Raw genomic sequence first — 24,387 nt, forward strand, 5'->3', positions numbered from 1 at the left:
ATAATTGTAGGCCTCCTTTATGGAAGTTAAAGCCTCAAAGAGAGCCCTGCTACTGGAAATAAAATCTTATAGGCTACACAACTCTTGTTTACACCCAGGTTTTGCTGTGTTGTGCAATTCCAGGTATAATTTAACAAGTCGCTCGGGTGGTGAATATATTAGGGGTTTTAAAGACCTTTTTTAGACTCTACATTTAAAAGTCGGGGGGGGGGGAGGTTGTACTTGCTCTCTCGGGAAACAGGTAAAATAGCACCTGATCTTTTACAGCTTCTAGTCATGTTAATGTAATAGTACTATCCTTCAAACCTTTATTTGCTTGTAATTCAGTCCTCTTATCAAATGCTTGCATTTTACAAATACCTGCAAGGCTAATTCTCAGGTGTACAGACATTGGGATTTGAAAGGCTTTCTTTCTTGCTGATGGCAGTGGAATTAAAATGAATAAACTTACCCCAAATAAGAACATCTGCTTAACTAAGAACTATGTGGCACAGCAAGGTAGAATCAATGCATTAGAGCAAATACTAACCTCACTCTTTCAAAATGGCTGTATGGATAATGTTGCCTCGGTCCCATCGCCATATTACTCATTCCTGGACCCGTAGCTCGATTATAAGGATCTCCCATACCACTGTTGGGACCTTGCCCTGAGGACATAAAAGGATCACTTCCTAAAAGGAGAAAATGTAAATGATCAGCCTACAAAAAACAAGACTCAAATGGAAGATGCCTGAATATGCTATTTTACTGGGCAGAGAATTAGGAGATGGGTAAATCTCGGAGGTGTTTTCATTGCTTTAGGACATGGGTGTCAAACCTGCGGCCCGTGGGACATATGCTGGCCACGCCTACCCACGTTTTAGTGAAGGGGGGAAGCCGCAATATGTCATGTGACGACACACGATGACGCGAGTTTGACACCTCTGCTTTAGGAGGCTCAAGCAGTTTTAATGGCTACATGCTGGAGTATAAAAGACACCAATCACCTTTTCTCATACTGCCATATGGATCCTTATTTGGCTCATAGGACATGCGACCCATCATGTCGGAAGTATTCATGCTGGGCTGGTACCCTGGATTTGGAGTCATGGAGTTCCTCTTCTGGAAAGTAGGGTCACTGCCGTCGGGAAAGGCATCCTGAAGGCCTACTGAGTTACTCCTGATCCAACAAAAGGAGGAACATTTTAACTTAAAACGTTGAACACCACTGCAACCAATTCACAATTCCATACTATGGTACTCCATTACCAAGGCTGTAACAAGCTGCTACAAGTTGTTACATTTGTTGGTATACAGCACAGGGGTCAGCAATCTGCAGCTCTGGAGCCGCATGTGGCTCTTTCATCCCTCTGCTCCGTCACTGATCGGTGCCACAATTTTGAGGAGCTTCCGGGTTTGGGGGGGGTGGGGGAAGCATACCAGGAAGAGACTCTATGGCAAGGGGCGGGTTTTCTGATCAGCTCCACAATTGATAGGGCTTTCGGTTAGGACAGGAAGAGGAAAAAGGACACAGCTATAGGAGGAGACTCTACAGTAGGGGAACCAGACTTCCAGTTGGCTCCAGAATTGAACAGGGGGCTTCTGGTTAGGACCTTTGTGGCTCTTTTGAGTGTTTAAGCTTGCCAAGCCCTGGTATAGCAGTAGAAAGCAGAAAGTGACTGGGGATTACCTGATGCCTTGCAAAGGTGCCATTTGACTATGCGGTGTCGATGCAGGAGTTGGGGGCTTCAAGTCTCCTCCTTCAGCCATGGAGCTACTAGTGGACTGAGGTGTCTGAGGACCTTGCATGGAGCCTGAACCCGCTGCAAGAAGAGAAGGGAGGCATCAACCACATGGTGATTTGAAAGTGCTATGCAAGAACCCCAAACACAGTGGACATACGACTAGGAAAGAAGAGATGACATGCTATACAATTCCCTATGCAAATTCATTCACAGCACCTTGGGGGGGGGGGAGGTGTTAAATTTTAACTGATTAAGAGATCATGCACTCCTAATTTTAATTGGAAAACACTTTGGTGGTTCGAATCCCTAGTGCCGCGTAACGGAGTGAGCTCCCATTACTTGTCCCAGCTTCTGCCAACCTAGCAGTTCAAAGGCATGTAAAAATGCAAGTAGAAAAATAGGAGCCACCTTTGGTGGGAAGGTAACAGCGTTCCAAGTGCCTTCAGCATTTAGTCATGCCAGCCACATGACCAAAGAGACGTCTTCGGACAGCGCTGGCTCTTCGGCTTTGAAACGGAGATGAGTACTGTCCCCTAGAGTCGGGAACGGCTAACACGTATGTGTGAGGGGAACCTTTAGCTTTAGGTATGACTCTATAATTCTGCAACATAGTTCTAAGTCACAAGAACCCACAAAATTTGCCCCAAACCAATCTACATGGCAACAGACAAGAGAGATTGGAAGGGCTTTTCTTGATACAAGACAATAATTTTTTTAAAAAAGGCCTTAAAAACTGGAGATAGCAAAGAAACAATCGGGCTGATGTGGTTCAGCTACAGCCTCAAAGGTAGCCTGGCTGAAGTCTCTGCACTCCTAGCAGCCGGCCAGAGTCAAACTCTCAATTAAGATTTCCATTCGTTACCATTTCAACACTGATATTCCTTCGCTTAGCCTGGCAAGTTGATGAGTCATTTCAGCTTTTCATTAAAATCCTCTAGAGGTCATGGGCAGGTCATGTTTGTTTATGCCCCACCTTCAGGGCACCCTCTCCCTCTGCTCCCTCCCAGTCTGGGGACCTCTCCGGAGAAGGCAGGCAGGGCGGGCAGCGGGCGGAAGCCCAGCAGGGAGCTTCATTCATAACCCCTCCCCCACCCTCTTCCCCATTCATTAGCCTTTCAGCTCCATTCCTTTCCCCTGGGAATCCAAGAAGCAAAGTCTCAGCTGCATTCTAATACACTCACATCAGCAGGAAGAGGTTTCAAGGCATTCCCTGCCTCGCTGCCATTTGTTGTTCCTCCCCCACCCCCTGCGGTCCACACACCCCCTCCCAACTCACAAATTTACAAACTGCTGGAAGGGTGCCAATTCCACACACTCTGAACTCTTGAGTCTAACTGGCTGCACTTCCCAAGGCGCACGGGGCGATTCATTCATAACCAAAGCCAAAAGGAGAGAAGGAAAAAAAAAAGGCTGAAAGGGGTGGCAGACGGCAACAGAAGAGAGCTCTCAGGCTACAGCAGCCCAGGAGACCAGATCTAATCCACGAAACAGAATGGATCTCCCTGCTGTAAAGGAGGCCAGTTTGGCATGTGCTAGAAGGATGCTTCCAATCACATAGCCGGACTCTGGACAGTCAAGTATTTTTCCCGTACAAGGATGGTCTTCTGACATGTACTCCCGTGCACCAATCATCTCTATCCAATAACAAATGTATTAGCGGAAAGCTATGGCAAATCTAGACAGCATACTAAAAAGCAGAGACATCACCCTGCCAACAAAAGTGCGTATAGTCAAGGCTCTGGTTTTCCCAGTTGCAATGGATGGCTGTGAAGGATGGACCATAAGAAAGGCTGGGGGCCAAAGAATGGAGGCCTTTGAACTATAGTGCTGGAGAAGACTCCTGCGAGTCCCTTGGACTGCAAGGCGATCCAACCGGTCAGTCCTAGAGGAGATCAACCCTGACTGCTCTTTAGAAGGCCAGATCCTGAAGAGGAAACTCAAATACTTTGGACACCTAACGAGAAGGAAGGACTCCCTGGAGAAGCGCCTCGTGCTGGGAAAGATTGAGGGCAAAAGAAGAAGGGGATGACAGAGAATGAGGTGACTGGATGGAGTCACTGAAGCAGTCGGTGTGAGCTTCAATGGACTCTAAATGATGGTAGAAGACAGGAAGGCCTGGAGGGCTTCCTGTCCATTGGGTTCAACGTTGTCCATTGGGTCGCAATGGGTTGGACACAACTTTGCAACTAACAACAACATATGAACGAAAGCACCATAGGACTTCAAATGAAAGAGGCATGCAGGTGTCAGGAAGCTCAATAATCAGTGTTCAATGTTTAAAACAGGCAGAATTATCCTGAATAAGCAATGATAGCTTAAGCGTTACCATAGGGTAGGAAGCACCCCTTAGTTGACACAAACAGATGAGAGGAATTTTTGCCTAACAATCCAGAAAGCCAACAGCAAAATAAGGTCACAATGCTGGGCTGGATTGACTAAGCCAGGTGAACTTCGCCTTCAATTTTCACCGAAAGATTCACTCAAAATGCTTTGCACCACTAAAATGCAAAACCAGAGCAAGATGGAATGGGAAAGACATATACCCAATGGGGACAAAAATGGGAAGGACATGTCATTTTGGGCTGAGATAACAAAGCTATTAGATATCCTGAGATTGGAACAAGAAAGAATAAACTGTACACCTGAGTATAGCTACGGTGGCGCAGTGGTTAGAGTGCAGTACTGCAGGCTACTTCTGCTGCCTGCCGGCTGCCTGCAATTTGGCAGTTCAAATCTCACTAGGCTCAAGGTTGACAGCCTTCCATCCTTCCCAGGTAGGTAAAAGGAGGACCCAGATTGTTGGGGGCAAGAGGCTGACTCTGTAAACCGCTTAGAGAGGGCTGTAAAAGCACTGTAAAGCAATATATAAGTCTAAGTGCTAAGGACCTACTGAAAATTATCAAGTATCTATGATCAATCATAGAAAGCAGGATCCTTGGCTCAACATCTCCGCCCCCCCCCCCTTTGCCCTTCTTATGAATCTGTCCACTCAAGCCTTCACTTTTAGTCCATACCTTTAGAATTTGGTTCTCCCAGCCCCACCCTTTGTCCTTTATCCGGTGAACATTATTCACTCACTTTCATCTCTCCTTTCTCTATTATTAGGAACAGTTTTTGCTGGTCCACTGCTCAGATAATCAAGAACATTTCTCTTCTAAAGAAATCCCTTTGTGATAAAAGTAGAACTACTATTCCGTCTGAGTTAATTTGGAAATATATTGGTTTCCCCGAAATCACTGCAATCGCTAAAAGATTCCACCATAGAAAATAATTCACACTCTCGCTACAGACACTGCCCGTTACTCAGTTGAAGACAAACATTATAAGCATGAAATAAACTACGCATGTTGAAATCCTTTTGTATTCAAACTAGAGGCTCGTGATGAATAGCTTTACATTAAATTCATCACTTTAACCCCGGAGATTATACATTCTGGATCTTAAAATACAGGATGTCATATTCTACACATTATAATATAGCTGAAGCTAATGGGAAAAATCTTTTGGATAACATTGTCACCTGCTTTGACCTTTGTGTACAATTCCAGTATATCATTTCTTTTCCTACTTGAAAAGAGACACTTTGTCTGGAGCAAGGATGTCAAACTCGATTTAATTGAGGGCCGCATCAGGGTTGTGTTTGACCTTGGGGGGGCTAAACTGGGCATGGCCAGCTTAACATCACTCATATTGGGGGTGCCTGTGGTGGCTACACCGCTCTGCCAGCAAAAACAGAGCTCGGGAGGGTTGCGAGCTCCATTTTCACTGGCAGGCAGCCATCGAGCCAAAAATGGAACTTGGGAAGGCCGCACGTTTTCACTGGGAGAGGCACCACGGGTTGGTCCTTCGCTGTTCCCAGGGTAGCCCCGCGGACCAAATCTAAAAACACTATGGGCTGGGTCCAGCCCACAGGCCTTGAGTTTGACATCCCTGGTCTGGAGCAAGGAGGCAGCTCTTTATCTAAAGTCTAAAAATGAAACCCATGAAAATAGCACGCACAGAGGTTTGTATATTTAGTTTGAAAAGGTTCCAATGGATCCTTTAGGATCCTTTGAGAATCTATAGTTTATTTACAGATGTTGCCGTCTACTGGAAATTTATCTGCTATGGAACAGCCAAAATACTCTGTGGGCTGTAGAAAGCAATCTGACTCACCTGGAGATGGAGGCTGTATTTTGGTCTGTGATTTCTTGTTATCCGTTGCAAAGATGTCTGGGGGAGGATCTTCACCTCGTTCAATCTTGCACTCGAAAGCATAAAGACACTGGATATACTGCTTCTTCAGAGAGCTCGCTGCACTGCTAGAGGTGCCCACATTCAAATTGGTAGCTAACTCCCGCCATTTCTTGTTCTTGTTAACCTGCATAAAGCCAGAAGTGTCAAATAATTTTTTTCCCCTTGAATCCAAAACTCTCACACCCCTTCCTAAAGTGTACAATAAAAGCAATAACAGCGGTCTCTCAAAAATAAACAAGAGACAGGAATAAAGCTTTTGGGGAAGGGGAGAGGCAACTTCCCTTCTGCTAGTTCAGCTTAACAATGGATTAAAAGGAAATCATTAGCAATTTAGCCACTATTGGTTGTGGCGAAGTGGAAAGCAAATTTTTTTACATATTTTTTTTCTTTTTCTTGGCTGTATACTTTACTATACTTTTAAAATTTTTAATTCTTTTGTGTTTTCTTTTTGTTTGTACAGTGGCATCTTTTTAAGTGGAAAAAGAGGCTTCAAGTGTCCACTTCAAGTATCCTTCTTAAAACTGCTATAAGAATATCCCACTGTGTTTTACTCACCTGAGTCAGCCCTCCAATCTCCTTTACAGAAATGTAGAGTCGATACAGGTCTAAAGGTTTCCTTCCAACTGCTGGAAGATTGGTCATTCCCATTGCTTTCTCTTCAGCGAAGGCTAAATAACGATCTACCCACATCTTTCTCTCTGGCTCACCACCCAGCTCATATAATTTAGTAATCTTTTCGTTTGTAGTGGTGGAGGAATTGGATTTCTAGAGAAAGAAGAAAGGAAGTGGTGAATTAGAAAAATGACACAATACTTTAAAGCACAATGAAAGGAAATCTAAATCTCCTGAGATCCTCTCATAAAACAGAAAAAGTAGTAGTATTCTATCATAGCACACACCTATTACACTTACCCGGCACAATGAAAAGGAGTATAGCAATAGCACATAGACTTATATGCCGCTTCATGGTACTTTATATACCCTCTTTAAGTGGTTTACAGAGTCAGCATATTGCCCTCAAAAATCTGGGCCCTCATTTTATCGACCTCAGAAGGATGGAAGGCTGAGTCAATCTTGTGCTGCTCAGGATCGAACTGCTGGCAGTCAGCGGAATTAGCTTGCAATACTGCATTCTAACACACTGCCACTACGATATAAGTTTAAAAGGGGGGAAATGATGCAACTGATATGCTTCAAAGGTATACATAAGCATGATACTGAAGCCTGCTGGAAGAAGAAAACACTAACCGCAAGACAAGGAAGAACCAATCCTCATTTCCCATTTGAAGAAATTCCACAATCAAGGTACTGCAACTAAAAAGGACCTACTTCCAATATCATGTACAGACAATCCCCAGATACAAATGTCTTTAAGTTAAATCTGTAGGTAAGTCAGAACAGTTATTTAGACGTTAGTCAATACGGTGTTAACAGCAACATGATCCAGCTTAAAATGGCGGATGGCATTCTACTTCCTTGAACTGAAGCTTTTCAATGTTTTTATGAGCACCACATTGTTTTCATGTGCATGCAGTCATAATTTATTAAGTAGTTAACTCAAATTTTAATATAATAGGTTTTGTAGCAGTCTTTCATAAATTTGAGTTATCCGTAATTCAGATGTTTTCAACCGAGCAGCTGCCTGTAGCTTTTTTAGGTAAAGAAACAATCAATACCTTCCTTGTAAAACTGTTAAATTATTATCTGTTTATGCTGAATTAGAAGAAGCAGCTATCAGATTTCCCAATCGTACATTGGTTAGAGCTTTATAGACTAAAAGCAACATATGGAATAAATTGAGCCTGGAAATATTTTTTCCTTTGTTAACAGAAGATTGTATTATCTGAAATGCACTCAAAATTATAATGGAAATTAAATTAGTATTTAAGGTTTTCCTGAAAAAACCCAATCCCACAAAAGTAGCATACTTCTGGGGAAAATCCTGTAAATGCTTTAATGCTTCACTGAATTTAAGAAACGGTGACCAAAATAGTACCCCAAACTTGTTGGAATTGTCATATTACATTTATATTGAAAAAAAATATTCTTCTGAGTGTTTTCCTATGGACAACGCAGAGTATTGCTTTTGAGGCATAAAACCTCACACCGTCAAGAACAAGCAATCTAAGGATTGTCACTTCCCATGTTAAGACATCCTTCTTAAGAAGAGGTATAACTGTGAAGCTAAGCTCTAGCCAGATATACCTGCCTAAAACAATGGTCATTTTTATGCAACGGTAAGGTTTTCCCTTTCCCCAATTCATGTTGGGCAATTAATGATTCTGCATTTATACTAACTGGTTTATTTTTCTGGGCTTTTCTATCCATTTGGGGCTTTTCTATTCAGTTTGAGGAGATTCTTTCCAGCTTTGTTGACAATTCAAAATGCTCTGCATTTTCTTTCATTATGCCAGCAGCTGGTGGTACCCGTTTTATTCACCAGCTTATTTTCTTATTTGCTTTTTAATATAGCGTCTCAAGGATCAGTAAGAATCTGAATATGATGGGAGGAGCAAGGTATAAAACTTGTGGAAAGTTTTTTTTTTTTAACTTCAATAAAATAGCATCTGTATAAATGAGCGTTTAAAATAAATATACAAACAAATCTAGAGAATCCATGTTTCAGGACACTAAGTAACATGGTTCTGAAAGTGAAGCCAATTGCAAAAACATAAGGCAGATTTTCCAACATTTGTAAACTGAGGAGCATCCTGGGAACTTTGAGAACATGGTATAAGTACTCTCACAATATGGCTGCCACGGAGAGGGAAATTTCTGCATTCACAAAATGGATGCCATAGTAGAGAAATACATAGCATCTGACCACAAGGCAAACTAATAAAGGTCCTCCATTCTGCTCAAAGATACCCAAAAGTTCTGTTCAAGTCAAGGGATTTCTTTCCAGGCCACAGGATACTTCTCACTATCCACTTTATCTTTTACTGACATGCTTCCCCCCAAAACAAACAAACAAAGAATTGTACCTCCCTAACATTTTTAATCTCTAAAAATGCGGGGTGGGGGGTGGGGAAAGGAATTCTACATTTTTATAAATTAATATTTGATGCCGGGGTTGGGGGTGGTTGGTTTAGTTTTTTTATCATACCAATTTTCTATTTAATTTTAATTAACAGCATTTAATAGTTTTTCACCTTAATTTCTGTATTCATTTTACATTGATCTTGAATTGTTTTCATTAACCAATGTATTTTTAAACCTTTACAGTCTCAGTTAATGCTGAGACAGTTTCCTAGTCTTCTCATTAATATTATGGCGAATCTGTCCTTCATATCAGGGAATTGAGTTGTTAATCTCACAGAGAAGCTTAGCTGCCACTGATATCCTGAAAAACTTCCCATGGAAACTAAGACAACCCCAAAAGCCATTTCATTGCCTTCACAAAAATTAGAATTGATCCCTAAGACACACCGAATAAGAATGAAGTAATGTCAAGAGGAAATATGATTGTCAGGCAAGCCAGAACACTTCAGTCCCATTCACGCTGTATGGATGTGCCACAACTTGCAATGGAGGCAAAACCTCTCTTCAAATCAAGGTATCTCCTTCCAGGACGCTACAGATGAAGAACCTTTAAATCCCGGCTGTGAATTAACCACAGAATCCCATGTTTCTCCTCTCTTGATACCCAATCCCCATTTCTTGCCTTAAATAAGAAAGGCTAACTAGGACTATCAGGAATATGAGTTTTGAAATTATGTGTCTTTTCTGTTTCGATAGCCCTGCCAATGCTAAATTAGGTCCAATTAATAAGGCTGATACTGAAAGAGGCACCAGAAATGGGAAGAAAAAACAGCAACCCCACTGTTAATTAAGCTTTCAGTTCCAAGTTGTTCACCAATATTTTGAGTAAAGCTCAATTATCAGTTATAAAGCATATTCTAGTCAAGAACTTCTTTGAAATCCCAACTTGGAAATAATTATTATATGTGCCCTTAAAAACCTAATTTGACTCAATGAGACACAAGGCACTTTTATTTAAAATCAGTTTGGGTTTTTTTGTTTTTTGTTTACCTTTGACTTGGATTCAGCTTTTGGTGTTCCATCTGCTTTATTGTTCATTTTTGCTGCAGGTGTTAATTTAACATCTCCAAGCCCCATCATTTCAGGACTTGCAGCCATCCCTAAAGAGAATCAAGATGTCAACATAATCATGTTTATTAGTGGGTCATCACAAAATCCAGAACACTTGGGAAGTGACTGAGTAACATATGCCTCACCTGCAGAATTGTTGGCCATATTCCCACCCATTTGATATGGTGGACCCTGGGGATTCAGCATGCCAGCCATGCTATTAATTCCTTGGCTATAGGGAGAGCCAGTTCCCATCATTCCTCCTTGGTTAATGTGAGGGTAACTAGATGGCCTAAAAAAGCAACACAACTTGATTATATACTATACCAAACAACATTATTCCATTAATTAACATTGGATGGGGAGAAATGAATCCCTACAGAGTCTGACCGTCATTGATAGAAAATTTTAATTGTTATCTCTCCTGCCAAGAGATCTCCAGGAAAGAAGGAGATTGTGTGCAAAAGAATCATCGGGAAAATTGTGAACTCTTAACTCTCTTACATTTATTGCACAAGTGCTGATGAAGCCACAGACAGAAGTCTGGAGTCATTTGCCTTGCCTCAGCTATTCAGTGCCCACATCCACAACTACTATTGCTTGGTTAACTGAAACTGCTGAAGGAGAACACATTGACACATACTCTTCATCACATTTCTGCAGCCTTCAGGTCCGAAAATATCAGGTGTTTGACTCTCATCCCCTTTCATACCCAAATCTCATTTTTAAAAGAGAGCAGCTAACATGCCTTAGCCTGACTTACAGATTATATATAACAATGCAAAATTCAAGAAACATTGCTTTAGAACAGGAGTCCACAACCTGTGGGCCACGGCCTGTTCGCAGCTGGGCCATGTGAGTGGCGGGCTGGTGCTTGTGTGCTCTTGCAGCGCCACTCGCACTCGTGGCGGACACCAGCGCTCATGCCCACCACTCACACAAATGAAGCTGTAAGTGCCTGCCCCTCACACAAATCCATCCCCTCTTCCCCCCTCCCAAGGCTGCCAACTGGGAAAGGTTGAGGGAACGCTACTTTAGAAAGTTTAACACCCAGGAAAGAGCACTTCAACCGAGCCCTCGCCTCCTTACCTATTCTGGATTGAGTTGACAGCAGCAGCATGCATAGCAGCAGCAGCGGCTTCTTGTGCTTTCCTACCACCTGGTGGGGGACACATCCCACTTCCTACTTGGGGAGGCATGGCGGTCATGTTGGGTCCATAAGGCCTATTGCCCATGGCAGCGTGGCTCAGTCCTCTCCCTGGTGGAAGTCCAGGGTAGGGTGGTATACCGGTCTGACCATGGATCTGATTCCCTGCTCCCATTGGGTTCATGGTTCCTCCCATTCCTGGGCTGGGGTAATTTGCATTGGGCATCGCATTGTAGTTTGGCTGCCTGGGATAACCACCTAGGGAAAAAAATAAGAGCACTGAATAACAAGCCAGTAAATCTGGTAGGTGTATCTGTACATTAAAGGCAGAGAGAGAGGGAGAGAGGGGGGGGAGAGAGGGAGAGGGAGAGGGAGAGGGAGAGAGAGAGAGAGAGAAGGGGGGGAGGGGAATTTTGGCACTCCAAAAATAGATGTTCAAGTTACTGATTGTAATTCATATCAGCTCTCTCTGGAAAGAGATCATTGAACGAGAAAACATTTTTCTGTGAATCTTTTCACCAAAGATCGGTGGACTCCTCTAAGACCCATTGTCAAAGACTGAAATAAGATAAGATCTAACAGTTCAGATGACTACAATCACCACACTGAAACTAATTATACTGATCAGACAAATGTTATTTCCTGATGTTCACACATTCTCTATTTTTAACTAAGGGCTTACTGAAGAAATCACAATTTACTACCCGCATTGAATAAATGGCTGATGAAGATGACAGAATTAGCAAAGATGGCAAAGTTGACTTGTCTGATCAGTGATAAGACAATAAGTACACCCTGGAAACCCCTTTATGTACTTGTTGCTGAAAAAAGAAAAAAATGAACTTATGATCGATGGGTTTGATGATTAGAAAGGGTAAACTATGGAAAAAAGAAAACTGTCTTGTAACCTTAGAGAAGGTAAAATATAAATGCAACTGGAACTGTTTTTAAAAAGATGGGAAGGCACTTCTTGATAACGTTTTTTTTTTTCCTTTCTTTGTACTTTTTTCTCATTACTTTTCTTTTTTTTCCTTTCTTTTAAAAGCTGTTGTTTTTAAAGGAGTCACAATTATGGGTGCACATGTATCAGTTAGCCAGGGGTGGCAACATATGGTCCTCAAGACTGCAAAAGCGGTTCAATGCAAGTTTCAGAAGAGGTGTGCCCCCCCCCCCAAGAAATAAGAGCTCAGACAAAGAGAAAAGGAATAGGTTGCACGTGGACATATTTTTGCACCTTTTGCACAATCACTAACTTTGTTTCTATCAATGGCAGATAAGGCAGTACAGCCTGCCTAAGGAAACGTGGTCACCAAAAAGAAAAATATTTGCTCCCCCTTGCACAAAACCATAATGGTTGAGTTGTTGCCACATAAAGCCAAAATGAATCACAACACATTATGTCTTAGAATGAGGCAGTAACCAAAAACATGAAGATTATCAAGCAGCACTATAGAGGATCGGTATCTCATTTGGCTACCCTGTGGTAGTCAAAGTGTTGAAAATGATACCTGCACACCTTTTATGATTAGGCCAAAGCAGTGCAAATTGCAGTCCCAGTGATGAAGACAAAAATCACACAATATACTAGATCTAGAAAGCAATTCATTTCATCTTCCAGCAAGATAGTAAACAGGTAGCTTTTATAACAGACAAGAACTTTCATGTTCTCTTCTCATAGGTTTAAGTGGGTGATTTGTGTGTTAACGCTAAGCTCAGTACTTTTAGGACAATCCACAGCAATCCTTGGGCTTGTGTAATGCCCAGATGCACAGTCACAAGATCAGAAACTTCCACTTTAGATTAATTGCAAACCAGTATATTGAATGAGATAAAACCTATTTTTCTGAAATCCTTGTTTGAAATAGGTTTCTATTCAACAAACCTAGTTGTCAATTAAAACTGTTATGTTCAATTGGGCAAAATCTGCATTCCTCAGTGCTGTACTACAGGAGTAAGAGGAAGCAGTGGTGAGACATCGGACGATTGCTGCAGGTTATCCTCCTAAGAGTAAACCGGTCCTCAACCTTGGCAATTTTTAAGATGTGTGGACTTCAACACCTAGAATTGTTGGCTGGGAAATTCTGGGAGTTGAAATCCACACATCTTAAACTTGCAAAGGTTTAAAGACACTGCAGTAAATGATGGGGTTTCATTACATACCAGTAATTCATAATTCTGTTTTCACTCACAAACAGTTCCAAAATATGTTTATTTTTAGTGTAAGAGCACACTCTCACCTTGGGGCCCATACTGACCGCCCTGAGGCCCATAAGCGCCCATAGAATTTTGTTGGTACGGTCCAATCCCAGTGTGCATCTGTCCTCCAGAAGACTGACGTGGAGATAAGGCAGATCCAGGCTGAGGAGAATTATACTGGGGAATCTGTGGATTCCTCTGTATATAACCTAGTGAAGTAATAAGTAAGTTCTATAGTTAGGAAAATGTGATTATGTAGAAAGGAATGTGCATTAATGTACCGACACATTTAGGCACACATTCCTATAAGTTCAGGAAGCATAGCAATGGCTTAAACCACAAAATTCCTTTGTGGCAATTTCTTACTCTTTGAAAACAGCAGGATGGGACAGCGTTGTTGCTATATTAACTCTATTAACTCTACTGTACTTCAGGGAGGAAGCAAATCGCTTGGCTCCTTTAGATTATTGAATAAATTACTTGATTGGATTTCAATACAATACATTGGGCAGAAAGAATTAATACTTCCAAACAATTAGTCCAAGTACAAGCTTCCAAGTACTTCCAGTCACAATCATATACAGATATCCTGAAAAATCTTAGAAAATGTGGCATACACACACCTCTATCTGGAGCTATGGTTGACTGATTCATGGAGGAATGCAAGAGGCTATCTGATTGGCCACTCGGTGGTCGAGGTGGCATTTGGTTGCCTAGGACAAAAAATAAAAATTAGTTAGAGCAGTATTTCTTAATCTTGGCAAGTTTAAGGTGAGTGAACTTCAATGATGGCTGGCTAGGGAATTCCGGGAGCCAAAGTCTACCCATCTTAAATTGCTAAGATTGAGAACCATTGAGTTAGACATAACTATATTTCTTGCAATGACTAATTATATATTTTGCTATCTTCTATAAAATGAGCTGAAATAGATGCAAACTTACAGACATAGAATGAGTGAGAAAGACGATGCATTTTAGTTAATGTCCAAGTAGCTTGGGATTTAGATTTGAACTGTATTTACTGTCAAAATCTATAACACGTACACTAATAAAGGATAAAGGAATGTGACTATTATACTGAACAGTATGAGCTGTAATATTTCACCATGGATGGGCAGCAGTGGTGATTTAAGAAAATTCTGCAGCCCTTCTCAAAATTAGAACTTGCGAGTGGAGCCTTGATCCTGGGTCTCGTTGCTATGATGACTCTCTAAACCAGGGTTGCCAAACTCAAGGCCCGCAGGCCAGATCTGGCCCGTGGGGTGATTAGGTCTGATCCACGGGGCTGCCCTGGAAACAGTGAAGAACCAGCCTGCGGTGCTTCTGCTAGCCAAAACGGAGCTCGGGAGGGCTGTGCGTGGTGGCCCTTTTTGCTAGCAGAGGGCTGCAGGAAGCTGTCACAACTGAAAACTGAGCGGGGGTGGGGGGAGGAGAGACACACGGACACAGACGTGCTAGCGTAATAAACTACTAGCAAAAGTGGATCCCCCCCAGCCCCTCCTGGGCCACCACAGGTGCCCCCGACACAAGTGACATTGAGCTGGCCACACCCACCAATGGTCAAATCCTAATGTGGCCCTCAGTGAAATTGAGTTTGACACCCCTTGCTCTAAACACTATTGTACAAAACAGTCAAAAGTAGCTTCTCGTGCCACCAGGGACATGTTACCTGGCACTGCAGCAGGAGAAAGTGGACCAGAGCGGGACTGAGCAACACTAGCCGGTGACCCAACGGGTGATGGGGAAGGTCCTCGAATGCCTGGCAAGTGCGGAGAGGTATGTGGAGAGAAAGGAGACTGAGCTGGGTTACTCTGCTCTCCTTGACTGCTGGAAATCCCTGATGTGCTGACGCCAGGACTCAGTGCTCCTTCGGTACCCATAGGCAAATCATCTATTGAACCAGAGAGATCCTGCAGAGACACACAGGGAGATATAAACACGTCATAACAAAGAAGATGGATATGAATGCCGGTTATTTAATAAAGAGCCTGTCTTCTAAGCAGACAAATGTTATGCTTTTAACATTTCCAGGTAAAAGTCAGTTACTTAATACAATTTTCAGCAAGCCACTTTTCTGAGAACAGAAACCCTAAAAAGCCACATATTAAATGTTTAGTGATTATATTTTAAGTGATTGGCCAAGGAATAGAGATCCCGTTCTTCTATTATTTCCCCTTCCTTTTTGTCAAACGTTCTGAAGAGCAAATTAAAAAAAAATCTTTCATTTTTATCCTTTAAAGCAGTGGTTCTCAACCTGTGGGTCGGGACCCCTTTGGGGGGGTCGAACGGCCCTTTCACAGGGGTCGCCTAAGACCATTGGAAAACACATATTTTTGAAAAAATACGGAAAACATAAAATAATTTTATGGTTGGGGTCACCACAACATGAGGAACTGTATTAAAGGGTCGTATTACTGTATTAAAGAGACCCACTGCTTTAAAGGAACAATTTCTCTCTTTAAAACTGTTGCCACCATCTACGGATAGAACGTTCAACATTTCATTACATTCTTTTGTACCTAAGAGCTTGTTTGCTATGGCTGGAGGGCCTTGGATTGGGTTGGGCCTCCAGTTTTATAGCCCTTTAGGCTCCAGAGTTTCCTTTACTGGAGCTATTTGGTGTTTGGTATATAGCATCAATCTATTCCAGGCTGAGAATTCTTATTCCTTTTCAAATAATATAAAGATAATAGCTCCTCTCTAAACAGCCTGTGCGCTGAGCAGACATGGATTTATTTGGGGGGGGGGAGATATGAGCTTCCTCTACCCTTTCAGTGACCATCACAATGTGTTTCCATAAGGGATTCTTGACTGTTTCTCCTAGGGTGGTGTAAACGTTTGTATTTCACTCAGTAAGCCAAGCTGAAGCTGCTATGCGTACTCGGAATTCTTGAATCTTAATTCCATGATAATCTGCATTGCTGCTGAGATCCTGTTAGATCAGAAGGAGATGGAGGGCTCACCGGTTTTTGCATAGTTGAGATAGTTATAACTGGTCTATGTTAATTGCCACTGAAACTTATCCTGGTGAAAAAAAATAATATCTTACCTACCGTATTTTTCGGAGTATAAGACGCACCAAGACTTTGAAGAGGTAATTTTTTTTAAGTGTTTGCACTCTTCAGACCTACCAACCCCCCTACACCCCTCATTTTTTGTGAAAAAGAGGGCATGCAGAGAGTTTGAGAGGCGTGCAAAGTGCTCCTGGGGGCTGATGGGAGGGGAAATGAGCAAAAATGGTCCGTTGTTCATGAAAACGGGTCCATCTTTTGCCCCCCAAAAGGGCATGCATAGCCTTTAGGAGGATTGTAGAGTGCTCCTGGGGGCTGGGGAGCAAAAACGAGCAAAAAATGGACCATTTTTTCACTTGTTTTTTTCCTTCCCCAGCCCCCAGGAGCACTTTGTGGGCCTCCCAAACTCTCTGCACGTCCATTTTTGTGAAGGGGGCGGGGTTTTGGGAGGCCAAAAATGCTGTATTCAGTGTATAAGACCTACCCAGATTTTCACTCTCTTTTTTGGGAGAAAAGGGTGCGTCTTATACTCCAAAAATACGGTAGTTAAGCTAACATTTAAAAGGATCCCAGGGCAAGTGATGAGACAAGGAGAATGAAAAAAAGCAGCAATAAATCTTCTAGGAACCTTTCATGAGAAAAGGGAGTTGACCTGAATGGGACTATATTCATTCAACCTTAAGCACAACCTCATTTGCCCTGATGTCATATATCAATTATCATGTTTTAAAAAGTCATATATTTTTATGCATTGTAAGAAGCAGGCAAGAGAAACAAGGTTGCATTTTGCATGAACTCAAAATCTGTGATCCAAGAAGTTTCAAAGTAAAGCTCCAATAATTAAAATTATTTATATCTTAAGACACTTGATATGATAGTTTAAATTCTATTTGCAATACAAATTAATTTTTTGGGGTAAAATAATAATGGATACATTTGAGGATACCATTGTAGGAAAGGAGGGATCTAGCAAAATATAGACTAATTAAGTCTCAATTTAATGAAATTCTGTTTAGTCATTACAAGTATAATGGTCCTAGTTTCTGTACTGACAGCCCCTTTTGTCACCTTCCACTCCAACAAAAATAGTCTGGAAAAAGCAACTGCATTTTACCTCAGTTTTATCACATTTGCCATGATTTATGTCAGGTGTATGATGTGATCATGACACAATAACAAAAATGACCACAATGACATGCTTTTGTGTTCAATGAACATCGAAGAGCAATACAAATGACTACAGATGTTCCAATGACATGTTACATATCAACACTCATACTGATAGCAGTGTTCCAATATATGAGGAGACACTACAAAGATGAGGGGGGGTCAACCTATTTTCCAAAGCAACAGAAGGCAGGACGAGAAACAATGGATGGAAACTAACCAAAGAGAGAAGCAATCTAGAACTAAGGAGAGATTTTCTAATAGCGAGAAAAATAAGCCAATGGAATAGCTTGCCTCCTGAAGTTGTGGGGGCTCCAACAATGGGAGATTTTAAAAAAGTGGTTGGACAGCTGTTTATCCGAAATGTTAAAGGGTCTCCTGCTCAAGCAGGGGGTTGGACTATAGCAGGGGTGTCCAAACTTGGGAACTTTAAGACTTGTGGACTTCAACTCCCAGAATCCCCCAGCCAGCATGGCTGGCTGGGGAATTCTGGGAGTTGAAGTCCACAAGTCTTAAAGTTCCCAAGTTTGGACACCCCTGGACTATAGGAACTCCAAGGTCCCTTCCAACTCTATTACTATATGTTCCATCGATATGATCGTGAAACAAAGATTGGTATTTTACACTTCTATTCTCCGTTAAATTAAGGCCTCATGAGGCATGGGGACCAGGTGAAAATATGGCACAAACTGACTAAGTGAAATATTTGTTCTGGCCTATTTCTGAAGATATCCTTATTCTTCCCCTACTCCAATACTCTTAAGGAATATTAGAGCAACTAGCTCGGGAAGGAAACTTCAAGTTAACAAGTCTAATAAAAAAAAAAAGCAGAGTGAAAATATCACGGAATCCCACTTGAGCTGAATTCATTCGAGGAAGGTTTGAATAGCAAAACAGAAAGAGCTAAGAACATTTCCATTCACATTCAGCTGATCCTAAAAGAACATTTACTCGTTGCAAAAGTAATGGAGCTTTTTATGTGAGCCAGCATTAAAAGGATGAATCTAGTGTAAGATCTCGTAAAAACCCATTCTTCTCTGGAAAGAACCTCAAGTCATGTAGATCCTCTTTCATGCAGGCAGCTATCTTCCTGTAATTGTATTCCCCATCGCAGCATTACAACAATGACCATGTGGTTGCAGAAGATCCCCGTCAGATGAGTTAAACCGGACAACAATGTTCACCACTGTTTACTAAGGCATCCCTTGGGCAGGCCCTTATCATCCATAATATTTGTCACCAGTGAAATTGCAAAAGGAAAAAGCATCCATCAAAATATTGTTCTTCAAATGAGCTGTGGGAAAACAAAGAATTTGGGGAGAATTTTTGAGTTCCATCGCTGAACAGGCCTTATTACATCTGTAGCCAAGCTGGAGGTCTTACAACATTTTATATCTGGATCAGCATAGCAGGTAAAAGATAGGAATCCATCCTTGGAAGTATCTAAGAAAAAGCCTGGACAATCATTTATCAGAAATGGTATATAGGTTCTCCTACTTGAGCAGGGAGCTGGACTAGAAGACCTTCAAGGTCCCTTCTAACCCTGTTATTCTGTTTCTGTTAAATCACAATTTCTTAAATTTGGGGGGGGGGGGAAGAGATTTATAACAGTCTTCAATAAAAGAGTTCCAGTTGTTTTACTGTAGGGATATTCATAATGTCTATAGTCCAGGAAGCTGCAACCCCCTGGGCCGCAGCCCACTACCAGGCCTTGGCCTATTTAGAACAGGGCTGCGTGATTGGTGGGCCAGCACACAGCTCGACTTACGCAAGTCGAGTTGTGCATGCATGTGCACCGGTGCCCTGCTCACGCAGCCCGCTTCCCCTCTTCTTCCACCACCTCCTCCCCCCAGCTAGCCAGGCCGCCAAGGTTGGGAACCACTGCTATATTCTGCCTCTTTTGCATCAGTATCCTGGATAATACAACAATACTTTACAGTTCTTTTTTTTATTGTAAATCATTTATAACCAAGATCTAAGCAAAATACTGTAAAGCATCAATTATTAAAAGACCTCCTATGGTTGTAACATTCTTTTTAAAGCAGCTATTAAAATTGCCTGTATTAATCTTTTTTTTTTTTAGGTGCTTACAGTACACTTTCTATCTCTGCCCTTTGGCTGTAATAAAGTCCATCCTTAACCTACAAGGGTACTTATGAAAATACGCAAGGCACTGAAATTTTAAAAAGCTATTTATTACAACCCCCCCAAAAGCACGTAGTATTTTAAGTTTTTCAAACCTTTTCGAATTCAAAGCTATAAGCCAGAAGGATTCGGCTGGTGGGCAGCAGAACTATCCCTTGAAAGAACATCTCTGACCTGCACAGTGCACGGCCTAATTGCTAAGAAAGCTCTTCTCCCTACTCCTTTGAATACAGTCAGCAAGGCAAGAGGAAACAGGAGGTAAAAATCAACGGCAGTAACTCTGCCAGCATGAAGGAACGTCTTGGTCTGGATAATTTCCCCACGTGTTTCCAATGTGTTTTTTTTTTAATGCCTTTTATTGCTCATCTGCCATGCAGATCAAAAATGTTGGAGGCATGCCAACTATTTCACACAGAAATCTCACACTCCAGGCTGGCTGCAACCCCAAAGCCTTCATTTCTTCACTTGAAATACTGCCCAGTGTTATTTTGGGATGTGACCCGATAGCGGAAGCCTACAGGGACTCTGAAACTATAACTGTTCCAGCTGCGATTGGTTGCCCAATTCAACCTTATTGCCAGCAGGAGTTTGTTCCTGCTGCTTGTAAAAAGGGAATCAGCCGCTAGGTTCACCTTTTTCATACCAAAACAAAACCATGCTGGAAATTAAAAGCCTGCAAAAAAAAGGGGGAATTAAAGAGACAGCTTCCAAAATAAAGCTGATACTCTTCACACGCTTAAAAGTGAGAGAATATAGTAGCCTTAGCAAATTGTCATAAGGATCTGTGTATCTGTCTGTTTGAAATCCAGGTTTCAGGAATCTCAGCAATATTCGTATTAAATATCGATTAAAAGGTGTCTGTTAAATTATTTTGCTCATGATTATGAGGATTTTTACTGATATGGTCCCATATTGCCCAATAGAAATGAATCACCAGGTATGTGTTCAATTTCTTTAAACTTTGTTTAATGGATCATATTTGTTATTCTTCCTATTGTGGTACAAACACTATTTTTGTTGTTGTTACATGCTTACATTTTTCACAAAATATCCCCCGATCTGGAGGATCCTGTGCTAGGCTACAACCCAGGAAAGGAAGATAATACTTTTTGTGAAGATGTTTAAATTTGAAAGAGATGCAATTATGATAATATCCTTCAAGTGAGAGTCCATGGAGGCTTGGAAGAATATACGGAAGTAAAGGGAATGAGAAAACAAGAAATCTGATAGAAAGTTAGGCGAGAATAGCCAGAATTAGCAAAAGGAAAGAATTCCATATGAATTTGAAGCAGCCTATTGATCACTATTGTAACACTGGTTGTGCAATGTTTAACTATAAAATAGTCATCAAACATATAGAAAAAGTATTAGGACAGATTTTTAGCGATAGAGAAATCACGAATCAACAAACATTAGATTGTACCACTTCAAAACTGTTGTATTGGCTTTAAATAGTTTTAAATCAATATTTTTCTACAGATCGCTGAGAATGAACATGACTATACTGGTTCCTCCAGATTAGAATCGAAAAGGTCAGTAATGAAATTCAACTGTCAAAAAATAATACTGAAATAAAGTTAATCCTACATACATAAAATAATATTATAATTATGAATCTTCTTCCCTAAGATGATGAACCGTACACAGGCTACACAGGCTTCCAATGTAGTCCTTTCCCATAATTTCCATGATTATGTGTCACATTCTTTGGCTACCATATTATAAATTTGCCTCCTGATTTTAAAACTGTAGAATAATAAGAGATACATCAATGCTTTGCTCCAGAGTTCCAAACTCTGAATGAGTTTGATGCTATTCAACCTACTGACTACTTTGGCCTCATGGGGTGTCAAACCATAATCGTCTACTGTTCCTTCCCTTCAAATAGAAAAGCGTAAGAAAGAAGTGGAAACTACTAGGAGTACCTTTGCTAAGAAACAGCTGCCAAATAAGTGTCCTGCCAACTACTCTCTTGAAAGGGTGACTGGAGTGTCTAGTTTGATTACTGAAATCACCATACAATGTAAACCTCTGGCCATACAGAAATGCATAAAGAGAAAATAATACCATTCTTCACCCATATACTTTTCCCCAACCTTCCAAACGCTTTCGTACAAAATTCAGTTATCTCTTCTGCAACACCCTCTTGTGTAAATACAGTAAACAATTCTATTCATAGCAATCAAAGGCACATTCAAAGTATCAACTCTTGATACGTGTTCTTCTACATATTCTTCGACTGCTAATTTCAGATGGCAAAATCATTTCATTTTCTTAGGTGTTAGGGGAAAATTTAATTTTGAATAGAAATGGTAATGGTATAGTGAGTAGTTTCAATGACTAATATTTGAATTTCATAATCCCAGTTACACTGGATCAGAAATTAAAATTTTGTCTCCTAAACCCGAGTTTGCACAAAGCAAGTTTTCATATTTTTATTCAGGAAGGCTAGACAGTGAGAACAGGATTTTATAGAGAATAATAATAATAATAATAATTTAAATTTATTAGCCGCTCCCTTTCCGAAAAGGACTCGGGGCGGCGTACAATGGAGTAAAAAACATATAACATTTACATAAATCCATGACATACATAAGTACAAAGACACACATGTTCGGAGGAGGTTAACAGATACAATACATAGACAATTAAAAACCATTAAAATACCCTAATTACAAAACCCCATGTACAATCCAAATTCAAAATGTTAAAAACAGACAGTCAGGAGGAGTACGAGGAAATTACGATTGAGCCAGGCCAGATAGTTGGAAGAGGTGGGTTTTCAGTTGTACACGGAAGGAGCGGAGATCGGAAGTAATCCTGATGTCCCGGGGGAGGTCATTCCACAGGGCTGGGCCCATCACAGAGAAGGCTCTGCTCCTGGGTGTCGCCCCCCGACACTGTTTGGCGGTCGGCACCCGGAGAAGTCCCTCTCTGTGAGAGCGGATTGGTCGTAGGGATATGTGGGGCAGGATGCAGTGTCAGTGTTACACAATTATGGCAACCTTGATTTGCCAAGGTTGACAAGAGAGGCTACATTTTGAACCAACTGCAGTTTCCAAGTGGTCTTAAAAGTTAATTCTAGGTAGAGGAGATTGCAGTAAACTGAACAGGATGGCAATAAGTGCATAAGTCACTTATTGTATGAAAATATATGATTTATGGCATATTTATGAGAATATGCAGCCTTTAGATACATTAAAAAAATTAAAAATTAGTATGGGGTTCCCTACTCTAATGGCTTACCTCAATCTACACAATGGATCTGTCTCAAATGGTTTGATTATATAACTTTATGCTTCATGTTTTACACCCAAAACTGTTTGCATAAACAAATGTCACATTTTTGATTCCACTGAACTCAATCAGGCTACAAGTTGTTTGAAGAAAAGTGAGTTTTTAATGTGTATGTTTCTGAAAATTTGAAAAAAAAAATCCTACAATAATTATGTAAAGTAATACTGCACAAATATTTCTTTTGATATCCTCTTTATCAGACAGACAGACGAGACACACACACAGGAAGGAGTGTTTGAATTCATTAAGCTTCTATTTTGAAAAGGAAGAATTTTCCATTTTTCCGACAAGAGGCCCGGCTTTTCGCCTGTTTTCTGCCACAGACAGAATGCCTCAGAACAGAAGACAGAACATCCAAAGGTTCAGCGCCTGGAGGAGAAGTAAATGCTCCTTCTGGTCAGGGTTTAGACAGAACTGGTACGAGCTGCTTGCTGTATCTGCAGTGCAGGAAAGGGGGACTTGCAAAGAGGATCTGTGGAGGAGGAGCCTGGAATGTGTGCTCACTATAATTGTAAAAAAATAACCCATCTAAGCAAGTTACAGAGGAGGAAGAAGCGGGGGGAAAGAAAGAGAGAGAACGCATGGGCTCTTCAGCTGTTATGGTGAAACCAGGGGGACAGAAAGGAGAGGAGAGGCTAGTTTTACACCACTTCTTCAACCAAAGACCTTGAAAAACAGAGAGGGGAAGGAGGGGAGAAAGGGAAAGGAGAAAGTCAGCACTGTTACTGCAGCAGCCATTGATTTTTCAGAGGTCGATACTACACTCCCACAGATCTGCTCAGTGGGCGGGTTAATCACATCCAGTGTTCCTGCTCAACACCACTTCGCCCCCTTCTCCTTCATCCCTCCCCCAATTTTTGCTAAATAAACACTTAGTAAAATACATTCTCAAAAATTCAGCAAAAAAGCAGAGCTCACTGGTGCCTCATATTCTTTGCTTTCCTTATAATAAAGGGTATGTTAAGCTTGTGGCTGAAGACATAAAGTGAGGGGGAAAAGCTTCATGATTCATGCACTCAACAAGATGTCGCTAGAGGGAAAAACCCAACAAGCTAAAGGACTGTTGTTCTCCTCTGTTTCCATCATCCTGAGGGTACCTGGAAATGAATCTTTTCCCAGTATTAACCATCACATTCCAAAATTAATTCCTGCTTAATCTGTCAAGGGCTCCAACATTTTAAAAGGGTAGTATTGAGGGATTTCCTTTATAATAGACTGAGTTTCTCAATATTGATTAATTTTCCAGGAGCAGTTAAGAAGGTAGTGTCAACCGTAATACCTGGTCTCTTGTAAGAATCTGAGAAATATAATAAAATACAAATAAGTATATGGTTGGAGAGATTGGAAAAGAGAAAGCGATGAACCTACTGCT

The 24,387-nt window shown here is 41.3% G+C and overlaps 1 protein-coding gene across 3 annotated transcripts in view; it reads right to left on the reverse strand.

The window, feature by feature from the left end:
- Nucleotides 1-24,387, reverse strand: part of ARID1A (AT-rich interaction domain 1A) — a 116,580-nt gene that overhangs the window by 8,150 nt on the left and 84,043 nt on the right. For all 3 annotated transcript variants that reach the window (XM_081962396.1, XM_081962395.1, XM_081962394.1), the window contains 11 exons: nucleotides 15,065-15,305; nucleotides 14,019-14,108; nucleotides 13,437-13,604; nucleotides 11,142-11,457; nucleotides 10,199-10,344; nucleotides 9,993-10,102; nucleotides 6,516-6,725; nucleotides 5,880-6,084; nucleotides 1,670-1,802; nucleotides 987-1,159; nucleotides 530-671 (listed from right to left, as the gene is read on the reverse strand). In XM_081962396.1, coding sequence (XP_081818522.1) covers nucleotides 530-671; nucleotides 987-1,159; nucleotides 1,670-1,802; nucleotides 5,880-6,084; nucleotides 6,516-6,725; nucleotides 9,993-10,102; nucleotides 10,199-10,344; nucleotides 11,142-11,457; nucleotides 13,437-13,604; nucleotides 14,019-14,108; nucleotides 15,065-15,305 — 1,934 coding nt within the window. The remainder of the gene's footprint in view (nucleotides 1-529; nucleotides 672-986; nucleotides 1,160-1,669; nucleotides 1,803-5,879; nucleotides 6,085-6,515; nucleotides 6,726-9,992; nucleotides 10,103-10,198; nucleotides 10,345-11,141; nucleotides 11,458-13,436; nucleotides 13,605-14,018; nucleotides 14,109-15,064; nucleotides 15,306-24,387) is intronic.

This window comes from Natrix helvetica (genome assembly GCF_964273705.1).
Source record: "Natrix helvetica genome assembly, chromosome: 9".
NCBI classification, from domain to species: domain Eukaryota; kingdom Metazoa; phylum Chordata; class Lepidosauria; order Squamata; family Natricidae; genus Natrix; species Natrix helvetica.